At 35.8% G+C, this 20949-nt stretch overlaps 1 protein-coding gene across 1 annotated transcript in view; it reads right to left on the bottom strand.

Moving 5' to 3' along the window:
- LOC128666872 (cytochrome P450 2F2) overlaps window positions 1–20949 on the bottom strand; it is a 78268-nt gene that overhangs the window by 43238 nt on the left and 14081 nt on the right. Inside the window, exons 3-5 of the mRNA XM_053721676.1 lie at window positions 16981–17143; window positions 13383–13532; window positions 5517–5677 (exon numbers count right to left, since the gene is read on the bottom strand). Coding sequence (XP_053577651.1) covers window positions 5517–5677; window positions 13383–13532; window positions 16981–17143 — 474 coding nt within the window. The remainder of the gene's footprint in view (window positions 1–5516; window positions 5678–13382; window positions 13533–16980; window positions 17144–20949) is intronic.

Here is a 20949-nt window from a genome sequence, read left to right as displayed (position 1 = left end):
ACCTTATTATCCAAACAGAGAGACTATATAGATGCCAATAACATCAACAAGATATGATCCCCTAATATGTCAACAGCATATGAGATGCCAATAACATTAACAAGATATGATCCCCTAATATGTCAACAGCATATGAGACACAAGATTAGTTCTGATACTTGACTTAGCAACCTCTCCATCTGGGAAATATCTAACAGAATAAGTTAGAAAGTAACCGAAGCCTGACTCTTCATAAGAATATAAACACAATTTAAAATGTGTATAGAGGTAACATAATCCAAATACCAATAACATGAATACACCTCATAACAAATTTAAATTCACAATTCCCCAAAAGACAACTAATCAATTAGATCGATATAAGTACCCATTGATCTCACAATCTACATAAATACATTCATATACTTGTATGAGACAAGTTTCCTTCATATCCACATCAGATCTCAAAAAACTCCTATCATAGTGCGCACACGGCTAACTAATTTTTATACCAGGCACATTTAGATAGAAAATAAGACTTCCAAAACCCAATATTGCACATGACAAAAAGAGAATACAGGTTGATACAAATGTACTCCTTCTACAGATTTTCTAACCAATCATAGATGCATTGTAAAAAAGTTTTTCTTTATACTACATATCTTTTATATTTTTATCCTAAAAAGTTTTTTAGAAAGTTTCCAAAAGTTCCTTTAAGGTTTTTAGATCTCTATTTATTAGATTATGTATTTTTCGATATATATATATATTTTCCAATATATATAAACTGTGCATTTTACAATATACACTCTCTGTACCGTGATCCCTACATTGATTTTGTTCACTAGACAAATACCAAGGTTAACACTCTTTGTCCCTTTAAATTTGAATAGGCTAGGATACACACCACTTCCGGTTTAACCATGACCGGTAAAGTGCAACATCCGGCTCAATCTTACCGGATGTTAAAGTATCTTACTTTTTCCGGCTACTTCCGGTTCAGAAACGTACCGGTAATTTGTCACATGTTTCATGCCAAGTTGTAAAACTGGCTTTATATGTGGGATAACTGCTTTCTGCCCTTCCGGATCTGATTGGTGCAGAGTAAATACCACTTCCGCCTCACCCATAACATCCGATATAGCTTTACCGGATGTTTACATCTTAGCGGCCATTTCCGGTTAAAAAAAACACCGGCAAACCATAACATTTGACCCCACAGCTAACTACTAAGGCACATAACACGAATAAGCACATTAGGAACAACATAGACAATGTTTAATAAACATAGATATAGACAATGTTTAAATAAAAGCCTTATCTAAATGATACTGAGACAAATGTGAACTCTTTTTGATATACAGATGAGCACTTCCGGCTCAACACTTCCGGTACCACATTTTTGGCGCGAAATTTTGGCGCAAAAATTTGGCGCAATTTCAATGCAATTTGATTGGTTAGAGAAAGGTATAAAGTCTTCAGCTCACCCACACCATACTATAGTCTTGATAAAGGCCTCTCTTGTGGGCCGAAACGCGTTGACAGAGCTATGGTGAGCTATTTATTCCTTGATTGTTGAATTATAATACAGTATTACACTATTGTTATTATCTTTTATTTTCAGGGTTTGAAGATTCCCTAGGATTATTTTTATTTATATTTTTGTATTTTTGCTTATTTTTATTTTTATTTTTACTTTTTATACAGCAAATAATTTTTCTACATGGAAACATAACCCCTCCACATAAGCCCCCTTTTTGGGATCACTCTCACTAGTTTGTGCACATACTAATCATTTATTTTTTGTTTTTTATCTTTTGGATATTTTACATCTTTTTTGGACTTATCTTTATCACTATTTTGGATTGACTTCACGGATTATTCTTTGTCACCATATTTTGATAGAACTTTTTTTCATCTACCTTCATTTTAATGTTTTTTAAATGTTTCTTTGAAATGTTTTTTGCAAAGCTTTTTTAATAGAACTTTTGAATCTGCTGGATTTGCACTATTCATTTATACCACGTTTTTGGACAACACTTAAATTTGACAGTTTATTTTTTGGATACACATGTGAAAATCTATTTATATCTCTTAACTTTGAGAAGGGATTTTTGGACACTACTTACCCTTTTTTATATATCTCTTAACTTTGAGAAGAGATTATTGGACATTATTTACTTTTCATTGTTTTTTATTATTTTTTATTGTTTATCATTTTCTGATTTATGCCAACACAACTATATATGAGACGAACTTTATGAGACATTATACATACAGCTAAAAAGCAAAACACGCGTGTTTTTATAGAGATTTATGTGTTTATGTGTTTTTACACATTATTTTTTGCCGTTCTGCTAAAATATATTTTAAACGACACCCTTGTTTTATATGTTTAATATGTATTAAATGCTTTTATGTATCAACTGTGCCACTCTTAGATCTTATATCTATATATCAAAACCTACACATCTATACAGCACAACTACCATAATTGTAGCTGAGCTATAGCGCTATACATTTTTTCAGACAGAATACCATATTTTCACACCTATACCGCACCAGACCTCGCCAAGATTTGGCGCTCCTTTCTAAACCACGTTTTGACACATATTTTCTAAAAGTGGGCACCTGGGGACCCACTATAGACAGGAGCTATAGGTCCACACTTTCAGCGCTGTAAGAAAACATTGAATCTAAGTTTTAATTTAAGATAGGGAAATTGTAATTTTAATATTAAGTTAGGGTGGCGTTAGGTTTAGGGGTTACTAGTTTAAATTAGTTTATTGCGATGTGGGGGGCTTTTGGTTTAGGGGTTAGTTTTATTTAGTATATTTAGTTGTGGGGACTTTTCGGTTTAGGGGTTAATAGGTTTATTATAATGGCTTGCGGTTTAGGGCTTAATAACTTTAGTATAGCGGGGGCGATATGGGCGGAAGGCAGATTAACGGTTAATAATATTTAAATAATATTTAAATATATTTAAATAGTGTTTGCGATGCGGGAGGGTGGCGGTTTAGGGGTTAATAACTTTAGTATATTGGTGACGATGTCGGGGAGTGGCGAAATAGGGTTTAATATTTTTTTTTAGTTGCAACGATATCAGGAGCGGCAGATTAGGGGTTAATACATTTATTATAGAGTTTGCGATGCGGGAGGGCCTCGGTTTAGTGGTTAATAGGTAGTTTATGGGTGTTTAGTGTACTTTGTAACACTTTAGTTATGAGTTTTATGCTACAGATTTGTAGTGTAAAACTCATAACTACTGACTTTAGATTGCAGAACGGATCTTGTCGGTGTAGGCTGCAACGCTCAAATTTTAGCCTCACCGCAAAACTCGTAATACCAGCGCTATGGGAATCCCATGAAAAAACGTCATTTTTACGAGTGCGGGACTGACGTTGCGTTACAGGCTAAAAGGTGTGCGGTACACCTATACCGACAAGACTTGTAATAGCGACGGTGCTGTTTTAACGCTGAAAATATGGACTGCAACACAAAACTTATAATCTAGGTGACAGTCTTTTTTTGGTTTGAAAAAGACCTGTCCGTATACAGGCCGAAACACGTCACCTAGACTCAAAAGTCCTGTTTGACGACTTCTTGACTGTTGGAGGTGTGTGAGGGGTGTCCCCACCCGACACCAAGGTATCCAGCTATTGGCCGGGAATCTTGGGGGCATTTTCCTCTGGCAATTTCCTGCAGTTTATTCCTTCAGCCATGCTGGTTCTTCCCCTAATCCTGAGAAGGAATCAACCTAAACAAGGCCTGTTTTGCCACCTGGTGTAGAGAAGTCACAGGTCTTTTTGGACTGAGTAGGTATGGGTATATACTATATCCTATAGTATATACAATTTTTCGTCATATATATTTGTATTTTTTTGGTGCAATTTAAATAGATTTTAATCTGTTGAAATAAAGCTAAAAGTTTTAAAAATGGTTGCACCCTATAGCTCCCTTTCCTAGCTCTTTATCCCTTCATAAATGGAGCCGTAATTTGAGCACCAAACCCGACGCACGCAAACACACGCTATTTCCCCTTTTTCTTTTTAACGTAACTGTTAGCGCACCACTGGTTATCTGACCCTTTGTAAATAACCATTTTACCAAACAGCTTTCGAGTTACTGTAAAATGTTACTTGGTATTTTTTTTGTTGTTTACAGTCTTCATTATCTTATCACCCCTGATAAGGCCAATTTAGTTTTTGCCTGTTTACTAATTGCTCATACCATAGTATAGCCGCATTGCAACCCATCTGAATTACCATACAAAAAGCAAAACAATGAAAACACTGTGGTACAACTGCTTTTGTGGTACATAAAAATCAAATGCAGTCAACACTAAAATTGTTATTGTCTAAAAAGATAGATAACGCCTTTACTACCCATTTCACAGCTTTGCACAATCAATATTGTTATATTAATAATCTTTATAACCTTTAAACCTCTATATTTCTGCCTGTTTCTAAGCCACTAAAGACAGCCTCTTATCACATGCTTTTTATTAGCTGTTCACAACAAGACACTACTAATCCATGTGTGCCATATAGATAAGTGGGGGGGGGTATTTAAAGGGACAGTCTAGTATAAATGAAACATTCATTATTCAAATAGGACTTTTAATTTTAATCAACTTTCCAATTTACTTTTATCATCAAATTTGCTTTTTTCTCTTGGTATTCTTAGATTAAACTAAACCTAAGTAGGCTCATATGCTAATTTCTAAGCCTTTGAGGGCTGCCTCTTATCACAGGCTTTTTAAATTTCTTTTCAACACAAAGAGACAGAAAGTACACGTGGGCCATATAGATAACACTGTGTTCAGGCACAGGGGGTTATTTAAGATTTAGCACAAAACAATGCTTAATTTAAGACAATAGATAATAAACAGTCACAGTCATGTGATCAGGGGGCTGGGAGAAGGTTCCTAGATACAAGGTAATCACAGAGGTAAAAAGTATATTAATATAACTGTGTTGGTTATGCAAAACCGGGGAATGGGTAATAAAGGGATTATCTATCTTTTAAAACAATAACAATTCTATGGTAGACTGTCCCTGAACACAGCACTAAATGCAAATCAATAGATAATAAATAAAGTCATGTGATCAGGGGGCTGTCAGAAGAGGCTTAGATACAAGGTAGTCACAGAGGTAAACATTATATTAATATAACTTTGTTATGCAAAATTGGGGAATGGCTAGTAAAGGGATTATCTATCTTTTAAAACAATAACAATTCTAGTGTAGACTGTCCCTTTAACCCTTGATTAATCCAAACTGTAACTAAGGCTCAATAAAACCCTTATACTAATTAACCCTATTTGTACTGTCGCATACTTAATACCTATAACTGTACTAACCCATAGCTCATGGAAGGAGCTAAGTTTCATTAAAAGATACTAAATACATTTTTTTATCTTTTTTATTTTATTCTTTATCTGGTTTATGAAAATTCATTATTGACATCCACATCCCTTTAAATATACATACAAATGTTTTTTATATAACAGACAAGTCATTAAATTGCATTATTACCTGTCCCCAAGAACTGCTCATAAGCCTAAAGATCTCTTCTACAAAACTGAAGAGCGTTGAGCATCTCTCATCCTTGTAATCAAATTGGTTCCCAAATATAATAAAACAAAATACGTTGCAAACAGCATCCATAATCATTTTGGATGGATCTATTGGTAAACCTAAAAAAGAGAGATACGCTATTAAAGCTTATTAAGAATGTGTGTTGATAGCGTTTAACCTAAACCAGTAAGACCACTAAAGAAGCATAAATTATTCATTTTTATGACAACCGTGGGCTCCATTTATTATTTTGCGGGTGGAGATGGTCCCCAAATAAGAAACCTATCCTCTTGTGATTGTGGCTTTTGGGCAGGGGTTGTCAATCACTCAGTCGTATTAGTAGAGGGTGAGAAAAATAAGTCTGAATCGTAGGTGCTCCAAATCTGCCTCTCCATTTCATTAAATTCAATAAAATGCCAGGCTAAATCCTTACAAAATAATTATGGTTTTAAAGAAAACAATATTAGGTTTCTTGTTTTATAGATTGCTATTATTACGCATTTCTCAAATTTGGCAGATATTTATAATGAGAAGAAATCATTAGAATTAGTGCTTATAACAATACTGGCTCCAATTCCACTGCACTTAAAAATGGACCTTGCAGGGGCCATTATTTTTAAAAACAATAACTAATAATGGTCTCTATTGCTTTTTTTCAATTGGATGTGCAAACAGTGTATAGCAGATTTATATTGGTTTTAAGACATTTTAATGAATAACTATCAACGTAGAAAGAAAAAAATATTTTATTAAATTTTACTCATATAATTTTCTTTATTAATACTTGAACTATGAGTGTGTGTGTGTTATGAAGGAGATAAAAATGTGAGATTAAAATCTTCCATTAAATAAAAGTAAGAACCATAAAAATGATTTCATAGCCAATCACCACATCTAGGCAATTATCACTGTTTGCCTTCCCATAGAAATAGTCTGTATAGATTTTTACCAATGCACCAGAGAACTCTGGGTAAACTATGCAATTTAGATATACAATATCTCACAGTTTTTGCATCCATATTGTGGCTGACCACAAAATCCCCTTATGGGATAATTGCAGCAAATCACAAACTGCTTATGGACAGCTGTTTTGAGTTTATTAACCCTCATAAGCAGATGATAGCTTAGTGAAGCTTATTTCCAGGAAAAAAACAATATTTATTTAAGTTATAGAGGAGATAAAATTGTGGCCTAGATTTAGAGTTCGGCGGTAGCCGTCAAAACCAGCGTTAGAGGCTCCTAACGCTGGTTTTGGGCGCCCGCTGGTATTTGGAGTCAGTGATTAAAGGGTCTAACGCTCACTTTGCAGCCGCGACTTTTCCATACCGCAGATCCCCCTACGCCATTTGCGTAGCCTATCTTTTCAATGGGATCTTCCTAACGCCGGTATTTAGAGTCGTTTCTGCAGTGAGCGTTAGAGCTCTAACGACAAGATTCCAGCCGCCTGAAAATAGCAGGAGTTAAGAGCTTTCTGGCTAACGCCGGTTTATAAAGCTCTTAACTACTGTACCCTAAAGTACACTAACACCCATAAACTACCTATGTACCCCTAAACCGAGGTCCCCCCACATCGCCGCCACTCGATTAAAATTTTTAACCCCTAATCTGCCGACCGCCACCTACGTTATACTTATGTACCCCTAATCTGCTGCCCCTAACACCGCCGACCCCTGTATTATATCTATTAACCCCTAACTTGCCCCCCACAACGTCGCCGCAAGCTACTTAAAATAATTAACCCCTAATCTTCCGACCGCAAATCGCCGCCACCTACGTTATCCCTATGTACCCCTAATCTGCTACCCCTAACATCGCCGACCCCTATTTTATATTTATTAACCCCTAATCTGCCCCCCTCAACGTCGCCGACACCTACCTACACTTATTAACCCCTAATCTGCCGAGCGGACCTGAGCGCTACTATAATAAAGTTATTAACCCCTAATCCGCCTCACTAACCCTATCATAAATAGTATTAACCCCTAATCTGCCCTCCCTAACATCGCCGACACCTACCTTCAATTATTAACCCCTAATCTGCCGACCGGAGCTCACCGCTATTCTAATAAATGTATTAACCCCTAAAGCTAAGTCTAACCCTAACACTAACACCCCCCTAAGTTAAATATAATTTTTATCTAACGAAATAAATTAACTCTTATTAAATAAATAATTCCTATTTAAAGCTAAATACTTACCTGTAAAATACATCCTAATATAGCTACAATATAAATTATAATTATATTATAGCTATTTTAGGATTAATATTTATTTTACAGGCAACTTTGTAATTATTTTAACCAGGTACAATAGCTATTAAATAGTTAAGAACTATTTAATAGTTACCTAGTTAAAATAATAACAAATTTACCTGTAAAATAAATCCTAACCTAAGATATAATTAAACCTAACACTACCCTATCAATAAAATAATTAAATAAACTACCTACAATTACCTACAATTAACATAACACTACACTATCAATAAATTAATTAAACACAATTGCTACAAATAAATAAAATTAAATAAACTATCTAAAGTACAAAAAATAAAAAAGAACTAAGTTACAGAAAATAATAAAATATTTACAAAGATAAGAAAAATATTACAACAATTTTAAACTAATTACACCTACTCTAAGCCCCCTAATAAAATAACAAAGCCCCCCAAAATAAAAAATTCCCTACCCTATTCTAAAATACAAATATTACAAGCTCTTTTACCTTACCGGCCCTGAACAGGGCCCTTTGCGGGGCATGCCCCAAGAATTTCAGCTCTTTTGCCTGTAAAAAAAAACATACAATACCCCCCCCCCCAACATTACAACCCACCACCCACATACCCCTAATCTAACCCAAACCCCCCTTAAATAAACCTAACACTACCCCCCTGATGATCTTCCTACCTTGTCTTCACCATGCCAGGTTCACCGATCCGTCCTGGCTCCAAGATCTTCATCCAACCCAAGCGGGGGCTAGACATCCACTGAAGAAGTCCAGAAGAGGGTCCAAAGTCTTCCTCCTATCCGGCAAGAAGAGGACATCCGGACCGGCAAACATCTTCTCCAAGCGGCATCTTCTATCTTCTTCCATCCGATGACGACCGGCTCCATCTTGAAGACCTCCAGCGCGGATCCATCCTCTTCTTCCGACGACTAGACGACGAATGACGGTTCCTTTAAGGGACGTCATCCAAGATGGCGTCCCTCGAATTCCGATTGGCTGATAGGATTCTATCAGCCAATCGGAATTAAGGTAGGAATTTTCTGATTGGCTGATGGAATCAGCCAATCAGAATATAGTTCAATCCGATTGGCTGATCCAATCAGCCAATCAGATTGAGCTCGCATTCTATTGGCTGTTCCGATCAGCCAATAGAATGCGAGCTCAATCTGATTGGCTGATTGGATCAGCCAATCGGATTGAACTATATTCTGATTGGCTGATTCCATCAGCCAATCAGAAAATTCCTACCTTAATTCCGATTGGCTGATAGAATCCTATCAGCCAATCGGAATTCGAGGGACGCCATCTTGGATGACGTCCCTTAAAGGAACCGTCATTCGTCGTCTAGTCGTCGGAAGAAGAGGATGGATCCGCGCTGGAGGTCTTCAAGATGGAGCCGGTCGTCATCGGATGGAAGAAGATAGAAGATGCCGCTTGGAGAAGATGTTTGCCGGTCCGGATGTCCTCTTCTTGCCGGATAGGAGGAAGACTTTGGACCCTCTTCTGGACTTCTTCAGTGGATGTCTAGCCCCCGCTTGGGTTGGATGAAGATCTTGGAGCCAGGACGGATCGGTGAACCTGGCATGGTGAAGACAAGGTAGGAAGATCATCAGGGGGGTAGTGTTAGGTTTATTTAAGGGGGGTTTGGGTTAGATTAGGGGTATGTGGGTGGTGGGTTGTAATGTTGGGGGGGGGGGTATTGTATGTTTTTTTTTACAGGCAAAAGAGCTGAAATTCTTGGGGCATGCCCCGCAAAGGGCCCTGTTCAGGGCTGGTAAGGTAAAAGAGCTTGTAATATTTGTATTTTAGAATAGGGTAGGGAATTTTTTATTTTGGGGGGCTTTGTTATTTTATTAGGGGGCTTAGAGTAGGTGTAATTAGTTTAAAATTGTTGTAATATTTTTCTTATCTTTGTAAATATTTTATTATTTTCTGTAACTTAGTTCTTTTTTATTTTTTGTACTTTAGATAGTTTATTTAATTTTATTTATTTGTAGCAATTGTGTTTAATTAATTTATTGATAGTGTAGTGTTAGGTTAATTGTAGGTAATTGTAGGTAGTTTATTTAATTATTTTATTGATAGGGTAGTGTTAGGTTTAATTATATCTTAGGTTAGGATTTATTTTACAGGTAAATTTGTTATTATTTTAACTAGGTAACTATTAAATAGTTCTTAACTATTTAATAGCTATTGTACCTGGTTAAAATAATTACAAAGTTGCCTGTAAAATAAATATTAATCCTAAAATAGCTATAATATAATTATAATTTATATTGTAGCTATATTAGGATTTATTTTACAGGTAAGTATTTAGCTTTAAATAGGAATCATTTATTTAATAAGAGTTAATTTATTTCGTTAGATAAAAATTATATTTAACTTAGGGGGGTGTTAGTGTTAGGGTTAGACTTAGCTTTAGGGGTTAATACATTTATTAGAATAGCGGTGAGCTCCGGTCGGCAGATTAGGGGTTAATAATTGAAGGTAGGTGTCGGCGATGTTAGGGAGGGCAGATTAGGGGTTAATACTATTTATGATAGGGTTAGTGAGGCGGATTAGGGGTTAATAACTTTATTATAGTAGCGCTCAGGTCCGCTCGGCAGATTAGGGGTTAATAAGTGTAGGCAGGTGTCGGCGACGTTGTGGGGGGCAGATTAGGGGTTAATAAATATAACATAGGGGTCGGCGATGTTAGGGCAGCAGATTAGGGGTACATAGGGATAACGTAGGTGGCGGCGGTTTACGGAGCGGCAGATTAGGGGTTAAAAGTGTAATGCAGGGGTCAGCGATAGCGGGGGCGGCAGATTAGGGGTTAATAAGTGTAAGGTTAGGGGTGTTTAGACTCGAGGTACATGTTAGAGTGTTAGGTGCAGACGTAGGAAGTGTTTCCCCATAGGAAACAATGGGGCTGCGTTAAGAGCTGAACGCTGCTTTTTTGCAGGTGTTAGGTTTTTTTTCAGCTCAAACAGCCCCATTGTTTCCTATGGGAGAATCGTGCACGAGCACGTTTTTGATGCCGGCCGCGTCCGTAAGCAACTCTGGTATCGAGAGTTGCATTTGCGGTAAATATGCTCTACGCTCCTTTTTTGGAGCCTAACGCAGCATTTGTTTGAACTCTCGATACCAGAGTTAAATTTATGGTGCGGCCAGAAAAAAACCCGCGGAGCGTTAACAGCCCTTTTACCGCCGAACTCCAAATCTAGGCCTGTGAGATTAAACACACCTACATTACATAAAAGTAAGAGCCATAAAAAAAATTGCATAGCCAATCATATGTGGGGAAAATGTGCGTGGGCGGCACAAAAAAAAATAAAAATCAAGCGTAGTGTTTATGAGCATATAAAAAAATGAGAAATGGTTATGAGGAACATATGGTTAAGAATCCTTAATAGAAGAGTCAAATTATTTAACAAATACCTCCAAAAATGAGTAAAACATTATTAAAATAAGGAAATATGAAATTCAGTGTGTGTGTATATATATATATATATATATATATATATATATATATATATATATATATATATATATATATATAATTAGGTAGTCTTGAATACTGAGATATTGATATTGACCTTCAGACTTTTATGAATTAATGTATGGTTATATGGAAATTAAGATGAATAATATAGGTAGTAACCCCTTTCTATAGTAATCAGGATTTCCAATTCAAATAAAGTAAAGAAAGGTTTTATTTGTTTGACCATTCTCATTTTTTCATTCACATGTTTAAATGAATTATTGTCCAATCACAATATTCCATAATGTGTTGATTTACCAAGTGCAAGGAGAGTTCTCTGAGTAATGCTCCTATGAGTTCGCTTTAGCTCGCCTTTAGAGAAGGGTTAGTATCAGTGCCTTATATATCAATAAAAATAAGCAACTATTCTTCATGTAAGTGGTATATAAACCAATGGCAATATTTATACAGCCTCACTAGTAGCTTTGTTGGTAACGTAAGTCTTCAAAAAACTGTATTGTAAGAAAATAGGTCTGTTTTCATTATTTTATGCTTCTATTTTTGCTTTTTTATATATATATATATTATTGTTGTACCCCATAGATATTATTTTTGTGCCCTTTTATATATTTTTTTGCAAAAATTATTTTATTTTATATAAAATTTATTTTTTTTGCTCTCCAATAGACGTTATTAGTGTGTTTTTTTTTATATATTATGTTGCACCTTGTTGAGCCATTTTTGTCTAACATTGCTTCCACAACTGGTAGAGAATACATTTCTAAAGCTGTTCTCCACAGTAATTATGGAGAACTTTAATGCATGCATTTGCAGGAGAACTGTAAGTTCACTATAATTAGGAGAAAAGGGTGTGAGAATTTTACAGTCAAACTTGCCCAATTTTAGGCGCAATTTTAAATGATAAATAGGGGCATTTATTTGTATGTGCATTTTTAGGTACAAATATAGGAGAATAGCAATGATAAATCTTGACCAATATATTAATGACAATGAAAAATGGTTTGATATGTGGAGAGAAAGTGGATAAATTGTATATCCACTTAAGGAGGTTCTCTCCACAGCCCAGATAAGAGGCCATTTTTTATGTTAGCACTGCGGAACCTGTTGGCGCTCTACAAATAACTGATGATAATAATGTTGTAGAGCGGAGCTTTTTACATAGCTTCAAAGTGATCACATCATGAAGGGGTGGGATAGTAACCTACAGAGATCATTAAAACCATTTTTCAGACAGCAAAAAAAGTCTTCTTGATGAAGTCTGCCTAAGCACAGAGAAAACATATTGGGGCAGTATGACAGAGCGGTGGGGAAGAGATGGATATTACCAAATTCCCAAGCAGTACCACATTGAGATAACAGTTAACTGAATAACGACTCAGAACAGTGAATTTTAGAGGCATGCACAGAGGAAAAGTTAGAGCAACATCCTATTCAGAGTGACTGATTGATTTTATACATGTGATGGTTAAAGTTTTATCTATTAAGTGCATTTTATTGTGCATCTTAATGGTGGTGATAAATTGATAATAGTGAGCCGTTGAAGCGCTTTTCCTTTTATGATATTTTATTAAGTGATTAAATGCATACTTCTATTTTATATCTGTTAGACCTTATGAACCACTTTAATACCCAATATCCATTTTATTCAAATCAACATACACACTCTAATGTGTCAAAGGGACATGAAACACCATATTTTTTCTTTTATAGTTTTGGCAGTATACATTATATTAGCAATGTTGCTTAATTCTCTTAGTATCCTTTATTGAATGAGCAGTTATGCACTACTGGGAGCTAAATTAACAAATTGCTAAGCCAATGACAAGACATATATGCAGTCATCTATCAGCAGCTAACTTTCAGCTTTTCATCAACGGACATCAATAGAACTGTGCAAATAATAGAAGTAAACTAAAAAGTTATTAAAATGCTCATGTCCTTTTAAATAGGAATTGTAAATCCAATACAGTATATTGAACTGTATGTAGATAAGTCCCTTGTTCACTTCTAATGAAAACAACAACATGTATGCATGTGAATTAAAGATAACGGTTCATTCATTGAATAATGTAGTAACCTATACTGTTCTCTTTTTGTAAATGTATGGAACTGACCATTTCTTTTTTTTACTTCATTCACCAGATTCTGCGCCTCCTCCTGAATCTTTAACTCTGTGCTTTTCTTCCCAAGTCCAAAGTCCTTTAGGGTCTTAAACGAGAAGTGTCGCATTTGCTTCCAGCGTTCCCCATTTGCAAAAGCAAGTCCTGAAATGTATTTGTACAGAATGAAGAAAGCCCTTTTTTCATGCATTATTTATTAAAAAAAGATTTTATAGCACACATTCTTAAAGGGACAGCCAACACTAAAATTGTTATTGTTTATAAAAATAGATAATCCCTTTACTACCCATTCCCCAGCTTTGCACAACCGACCTGGTTATATTAATATACTTGATTACATTTAAACCTCTAAATTTCTGCCTGTTTCTAAACCACTAGAGACTGCATCTTATCACATGTTTTTTTATTAGCTTTTTACAAGACACTGCTAGTTCATGTGTGCCCTATAGATAACATTGTGCTCACACCCGTGGGTTATGCACAACACAGCTAAAATTCAAGTCAATAGGCTTTTTCCAGCACCATAAGATTCATATTTTGGCTGCAGATAGAAATGCAAACAGCAGGGGCTTTTGGGAGTTTGGGAGGGTCTCAGTTCCGGTATGTATCAGCGCCAGAGCGTGGGTGGGGGTTATGGAGATCCCTAGATCCTCGCAGAGTTGGAAAGTCTGTTCCCACATGGGGATAATTTTTGGACTTGACCACCAGATATGCCAATCCAATACTGACCTCCACATTGTCTCCATTACTGCATATAATAATCAGGATAAATTTTGTCCAGTTTGATGGGGGTCAAGTACCATTTCATTAGCACTTTAAAGTATGTCTCTAGGTAGGAAACAAAATGTAAAGCTTTCTTTGTTGATTGAATGGCCTTTTCTAATTCCTTAGGTGTGATCCTTGTATTAAGTTTCCCACACTTTTTTCTGCCAGGGTGTTGTTTCACAGTAGTCTTGGAGTAGTATTGTATGGTGTTGTGTCACTGGTTTAATAAGTCTCTCTTCAGCTTTCCATCTCTTTTCCCAATTATTAAAACTATCCTGTTTATGTGATTTTGGAGATCCCCATGTTTTACACATACTGATTACCCTACAGCTCTCAAAGAGCAACCATCTGGGGGCTTATTTAACTCGGTCGACTATATGCTGGGGGTAAGGAGTCTATTTTGGCTATATAGGTCACCCACTACTGTATAGTTCCACCTGAACCAGTGGGAGTCATCTGTGTTCGGGAGATCCTTAAAAAGACCTTTCAAACCATGTTTTGAGGACGGTTGGCAATTCTCTGCTTTTTTACCCTTCCAGACATATTGTAAAAAGACTGAATGTAGCTGTGACAGGTATGCTTTGGGAATGGAATAGGGGAAACATTTTATTTGTCGCAATACGGCCCATCCTCAAGATTTCCTTGTAGTCCCACCTATTCAATAGTCTTTTAATCTCCACTATTAGTGGGTCAAAGTTACTCTGTATCACCTTATGTAAGTCTGGCCCCAGTAGTATACCCAGATATCTAATTAAGTAAGTCTTCCATTCAAAGTTATGGGTCTTCCTAAGGTGACTTAATGTATCCTCACTGAGGTTGATCGCCAGTGCCTCCGTCTTAAGAATATTAACTTTATATAAGATAACCTCCCCAAATTCCTTTAAGATATGGAATACTTCACTAATCGAGGAAACAGGATTTGTTACTAAGATTGTCACATCATCCGCAAAGAGTGCAATTTTCTCTGTGTGTCCACCTAATGTAAAGCCTTTGATCTAAGGGGATAATCTAACCACCTGTGCCAGGGGTTCCATGGCTAAGGCGAAGATCAGTGGGGAAAGAGGGCAGCCTTGCCTCATTCCGTTGGTGATACCAAATTCTCTAGGTTAGAATCCTACTCCCTTGACCCTGGCAAACGGACCAGAATAGAGGGCCTGGATATATTTAATGAATAAAGGTGGAAAGTCAAATGCCTGTAGAACTTTACATAGGTATTCCCATCTCACCCTATCAAAAGCTTTTTCAGCATCACAGTGCTGTGTATTTTTGTTTGGCTTTGGAATTGTTAGTATGGAGGCTTCTAGGAATTTTTTTATGAATTTTGCCAAATTTCCTTATATACTCCTTGCAGTGCATGAAATCCATCTTGTGAAGCACTTATTTAACAAACTGTACTTGTTGTTGATTAACCAGGGCCATAATTCTGCCATTAAGCTTGCAGATGCATATAATGTACCTACCCTCAATGTCTCTGTCAACAAATATCTGTTCAATGGTTACATCTTTATGGATCAGAATCACAAAACACCTTGTGTTTTATCCATATAGGAGGCCGTCAGACAATGTGGAAAGTGAGGGGACCTAAACGGCTGTTGTTGGTCACTTAGCCAATGGGTTTCCAGCAAAAATATCACATCTGCTTTTAGTCTCCATCCAAAATAATATTATTAAGCTATGTTTAGTGGGAGTATTTAATCCTTTAGGGTTTAAGGTAAGAAATCTAAGGGGGGCAGCTGCGTTTTCTGCCATAGCTCGACTCGGGATGGAGGGTCGTTGGGAGTAGGGGAAAAAAAGGGGGGGAAGAAGAGTAAGAGTATGAGGATTATAGAAAGGGGTCAGGAGTACACTCACTTATAATATAGATCAGCAAGATTTAGTGGGAGTGGATACCTGGGTTATATAACTATCAAACTGATGTAAAATTGTATGAACTTAACTAGGGTAATTGTCTATATATGTCAATAGCAGGGAAAAATAAACTTCCCATACATGCCTGCGACCAAACCAGGTCATGCCCATAATTCTGCCCTTAACCCATCTCATTTGGCAAGACCCCACTGCCCACCTCAATCTCCTAATTACATAATAGCTAGCCACAAATGTTGGGATGTATATTATATTATTTAATTGATGCTAATGGCAAACAAAATTATTATTTAGAGTTAAATTCCAATTTCCAAGAGTGGAAATAGAAACGGACAGTTACTTCATAAGGTATTAAACCATCAAAGCTCTGTATCTATGGTACTTTATATGGTTGAAAAAAGCAATTACTTATTAAGGGGATACTAAACCCAATTTATTTATTTCATGATTCAGGTAGAGCATGCAATTTTAAGCAAAATTTTAAGCAACTTTCTAATTTACTCCTATTATCAATTTTCCTTTGTTCTTTTGCTATCTTTATTTAAAAAGGTGGTATGTAAAGCTTAGGAGACAGTCCATTTTAGGTTCAGCACCCTGGATAGTGCTTGCTTATTGGTGGCTACATTTAGCAAACCAATAAGCAAGCATAACCCAGGTTCTGAACCAAAAATGGGCCGGCTCTTCAGCTTTTCATTCAAGCTTTTAAAATAAAGATAGCGAGAGAATGAAGAAAAATTGATTAAAGAAGTAAATTAAAAAATTGCTTAAAATTGCATGCTCTATCTGAATCATTAAAAAAAATCAGTTTAGTGTCCCTTTAACTCATCTTGTAACTGTAAAAAATGCACATAGAGTTGAAACAGAAGTCGTATTACATGTTTAACACAGATATAATATTCTGGAACATAATGGCATCTACTAAAACAGAAACATAATCTTAATATTTCCTTGTCATACTCACCATATCCTTGAGTAAATTTATCTAATAAAGGAAGTGAGCCACGACCTGCAAATTCCTCTGCATGATCTACAAGAGCTTCCTTCACTGCCTGATACCCACATATAAATACCACAGGCCGTGAGCCAAAGTACAACGTATAGACTGGCCCATACTGGTTCCACAGCTGAAACATGGAGAACAGAGTATGAAACATGATATTACTACATTTTTCCAAGTATTTGAAGCCATGGTCAGATGTTAATATTTTTGGAAGATATTGAGAATATTGATATGTTCATATGATTTTTTTTTTTTTAAAGAGTGTAACATTTAAGTGTAACATTTACCTGGCGAAGCCCCTGCTGTTTGGAGCAATATGGGGTTGAAACATGCGTAGGCTAGCTACTAACTATGTTGCACGATATGGCTGCCATGTACTTATAACATATGACATCCCAAAGAACACACACTTAATGAGAGCAACATTGAGGGTAACTTAACCCGATGTCACAAAGCATAACCCGTAATAAGAGCTACCTGGAGAGAGTGAGGAGGAGTCGTATTCCGGTCCTAGAGGTGCTGCAACATCTGACCCTTGAGGGAGAGCTGATGGAAAGATAAAGACACCTCTCAAGGGAAAAACGGTAATGGAGTGCCGAGCGGGCACATCTGGACTGCCTCATATACTCTAGTTGGGGTCCTGTTTGTTTTCAGCTGATCGCTGGCCTCTGATGACGTCAAGCCCAGAGCAGGTGGTTTGCGCTGGACTAAGCACTCAGCAATAGAGTCCGGAGGAGTGAGAAACACACAGGCAGTGACCCCTGCACGTAAGCTGTTTTACAAACTAGCTTAGGAGACGGTAATAAGAACTTCCATTTCTCTTTATGGGTTTGCTTGCGGTCTAAGTGAATAACGGTAGCAACCACTGCTGCCTTTTCCAGGTTTGCTTCTCACTACAGAGTTGTGTATAAATTGAAACATTTTACAACATATTTGAGGGTTATCTAATCCATTATCCTCCTTTGGGATATAAGTAACATCAAGCATTACTTTTGACAAACTTTATACTTGCTATATGTTGACATTTGAATAATCCTTTCAGGTGTTTAGGATATTGATTTTTGCTATGTATACATTTGTGTATATAATAGTGACTAAGATTAACTCTGTGTATTCTGCACCTATATAAGGTTTCATATGAATTAGTATTGGCTGGCCAGCTCTGTGCGCATAGAATTTGTTTTTAATGTGTGAATTTGTATATAGGTTTTTTTTTAACTCCCAGTGCAATTGTCCCTTTGACTATATTTGTATTTTTAATAAATTGAATTATTATTTTTTGATAAAAGAGTACTGAATTCCCTTGCTTTTTTCAGGATTTGTCGAAATACTGTACCATTTCTCACTTTTGTTTTTCATATTTATAAATTAAAGTACATTAAGCTCTACATATGGTCTTCCCTGTTTTTTTGTTTTTTTTACTTGAACTCGTATAACTCATTCGACCTGTTTCAGATTGCATTTCTTTTATTTTATAAAACAAAGGTTCTAACTTAATATACAAATGTAACCAATTCACAAGGAATAGTACACCCTTATTTTAGCATTTGCAAGAGAGGCATGCCGATCCAGAGGAAAGGATTCCAAAATTGTGAGTATATACTCTGTGGTAACAGCACCAAACAACGTGAGGCACAAAGTCCTGGGCTTGACAACTTCAAAATGCACTTCCAATTCAAATAATCAAATCCAGCCTTAATTATGAAAGTAGAAAATCCTTTTTATTGTACTATAACATGGGTATGAGGGACAATGTTTTTGGCCACTTATTGACCCTTAGTCATTTCAGCTAAAATTACACATACAAAGATCCACTTTATACACCGTTATGGCACCAAATTTTACTTAGTACAGTGGCTTTATCTAGTGGTCAAAAATCATTATTATATCTCATAAAAATATACATTTACAAATAGAAATTAATAGTTTCCTTCACTAAGATAACAATAACACATCTGTCTATATGTAAAAGTTAATAAGATCAGATGAGTTAAGGCACAACCTTATATACCAAAAGAAAAGATCTATAAATAAGAAAAACAGAAACAGGAAAAGTCTCATTTGAGAGTTTTGTATGCAGTATGTACAGTTTATAAATCCAATACATCTCCCTATTTCAGAAGATGTTCTCTGTCTCCTCCCCTCCGTGGTTTACCAAAAATTTTATTATCTGGAACCTAAGTTGACTGATGTCCCATTGCCAAGAAGTGGAAGGAGACAGGGGCATCTTTCTTCTTGCACCTAATATTTGATTTATGTTCATTAATCCACTCTCTGATCTCCCTGGTTGTCTCACCTCCATAAACCAGACCACATGGACATTTGACTAAATATATTACATAGTTAGACCTGCATGTTAAATATTCCTTGATCTTATTTTTTTTTCCTAAAGTAGGATAAGAAAAAAATATCACCTTGTATTGCCACATCAAAGATAGGGAAACATCCCGTGCTGGATGTGCCAATAGTTCTTTGGAAACTATGTCTCCTACCATCTACATCTGCCTTAACCAAAATATTTTTAATAATTATGTTCCTGTTCTATAGGCTAGCATAGGGTATTCCCTGAGGGACTGCAAGGTAGGATTACAACCTCTCAACAAGCAACAATGTTTCTTTAAAATGTGCATAACCTTGTGACTTAATTTTGTACGAGTGGAGACAAAACTATCTCCTTTTTTAGTTCTATCTTTCTGATAACCATTATGTGGCTCTTTCTCTTTCGTTACTCAGGATTTCCCTGATCTGAAAATGACTGATATAAAAGTGAGTATTGCTTTGGCTGCTAAATGTATCACCCCAACAGCTTGGAGGGAATCACATAGAATTCTCAATAAAATATATTTAAGCCCCAAAAACTATTCCAATGGAAAATGAAAGTTTATGATACCAGCTATAGATGTTGAGCAAATAGTATACATTGCTTTTGGTCTTGCCCTAAAATTCAAAGACTAGTGAACAGAGTTAATTTTTTAGGTTAACAAATTCCTATAATATAAAATTGAACCCTCTAAACAACATATATTTTTTTTTATTCAAAGGATCTAGAGTACTGCAACATGCTAAACTAATGAATACAGCTATACTAGTGGCAAAAAAAACTAATCTTTAAAGCTTAAGATGTGTCTGAGTTTATTGCTTTGAATATGAGAAAAATAATTACCATAACAATATTAAATTGCAACTCAAAATGAGAAAATCTCTTCCTCTTCCTTCACAAATACAAATATTATACAATTTTCAGAGCTCAGAATATTTTGTTAATGAAGTGATAAAGGATAAGCTAGAAAATGTTGCACAAAAAAACCAGCAATGCAAATCATCTAAGTGAAGTATTTATTGTAAACAAATAAAAGCGCATATAAAATACCACTCACAAGAATGTGGTGAACTGTAATCATATCATCAAACAATAGAAATGGATATCATCACCCGGTACCACTTTGTGAACTGTCTCTGCAAAACCTTTAGTCCTCCTATGAGCCAATCAGCAAATAGTATAGTCAGGGTGCTACAGTCCTGTATTGTAGGAGAGGTTGATCTCCTTAGAGAAGGTGAGATCCAAACCTCAACGTGTTTCCTCTGGACTTTGCCTAACTTTTTCAAGAGGTGTACTGATAAAAGGTAAGTTACCCTCCAAGTGATTACAGGGATCTCATTCAATTAATGATGATTAAGTATAATTTCATTTACCCTTTTATTTATTTTTTATTTGCTATAGATTAAGGAATATAATATGGGCACAGTTTAATAAATATAACTCTGCCTTTCCTGTTTAGTGACACTATATTGGGCTATATTATGATTTGTGTATTATTTCTGAAATATTAAATTTTTTTAATAAAAATATATATATATATAAAAAAAAAATTTAAGATCAAGTAGTATTTAATGTGCAGGTCTAACTATGTAATATGTTTAATAACATAT

Source organism: Bombina bombina, chromosome 7, assembly GCF_027579735.1.
Source record: "Bombina bombina isolate aBomBom1 chromosome 7, aBomBom1.pri, whole genome shotgun sequence".
Lineage (NCBI taxonomy): Eukaryota > Metazoa > Chordata > Amphibia > Anura > Bombinatoridae > Bombina > Bombina bombina.
Note: the sequence above shows the minus strand (reverse complement) of the source record. Positions and strands in the feature narration are given on the sequence as shown.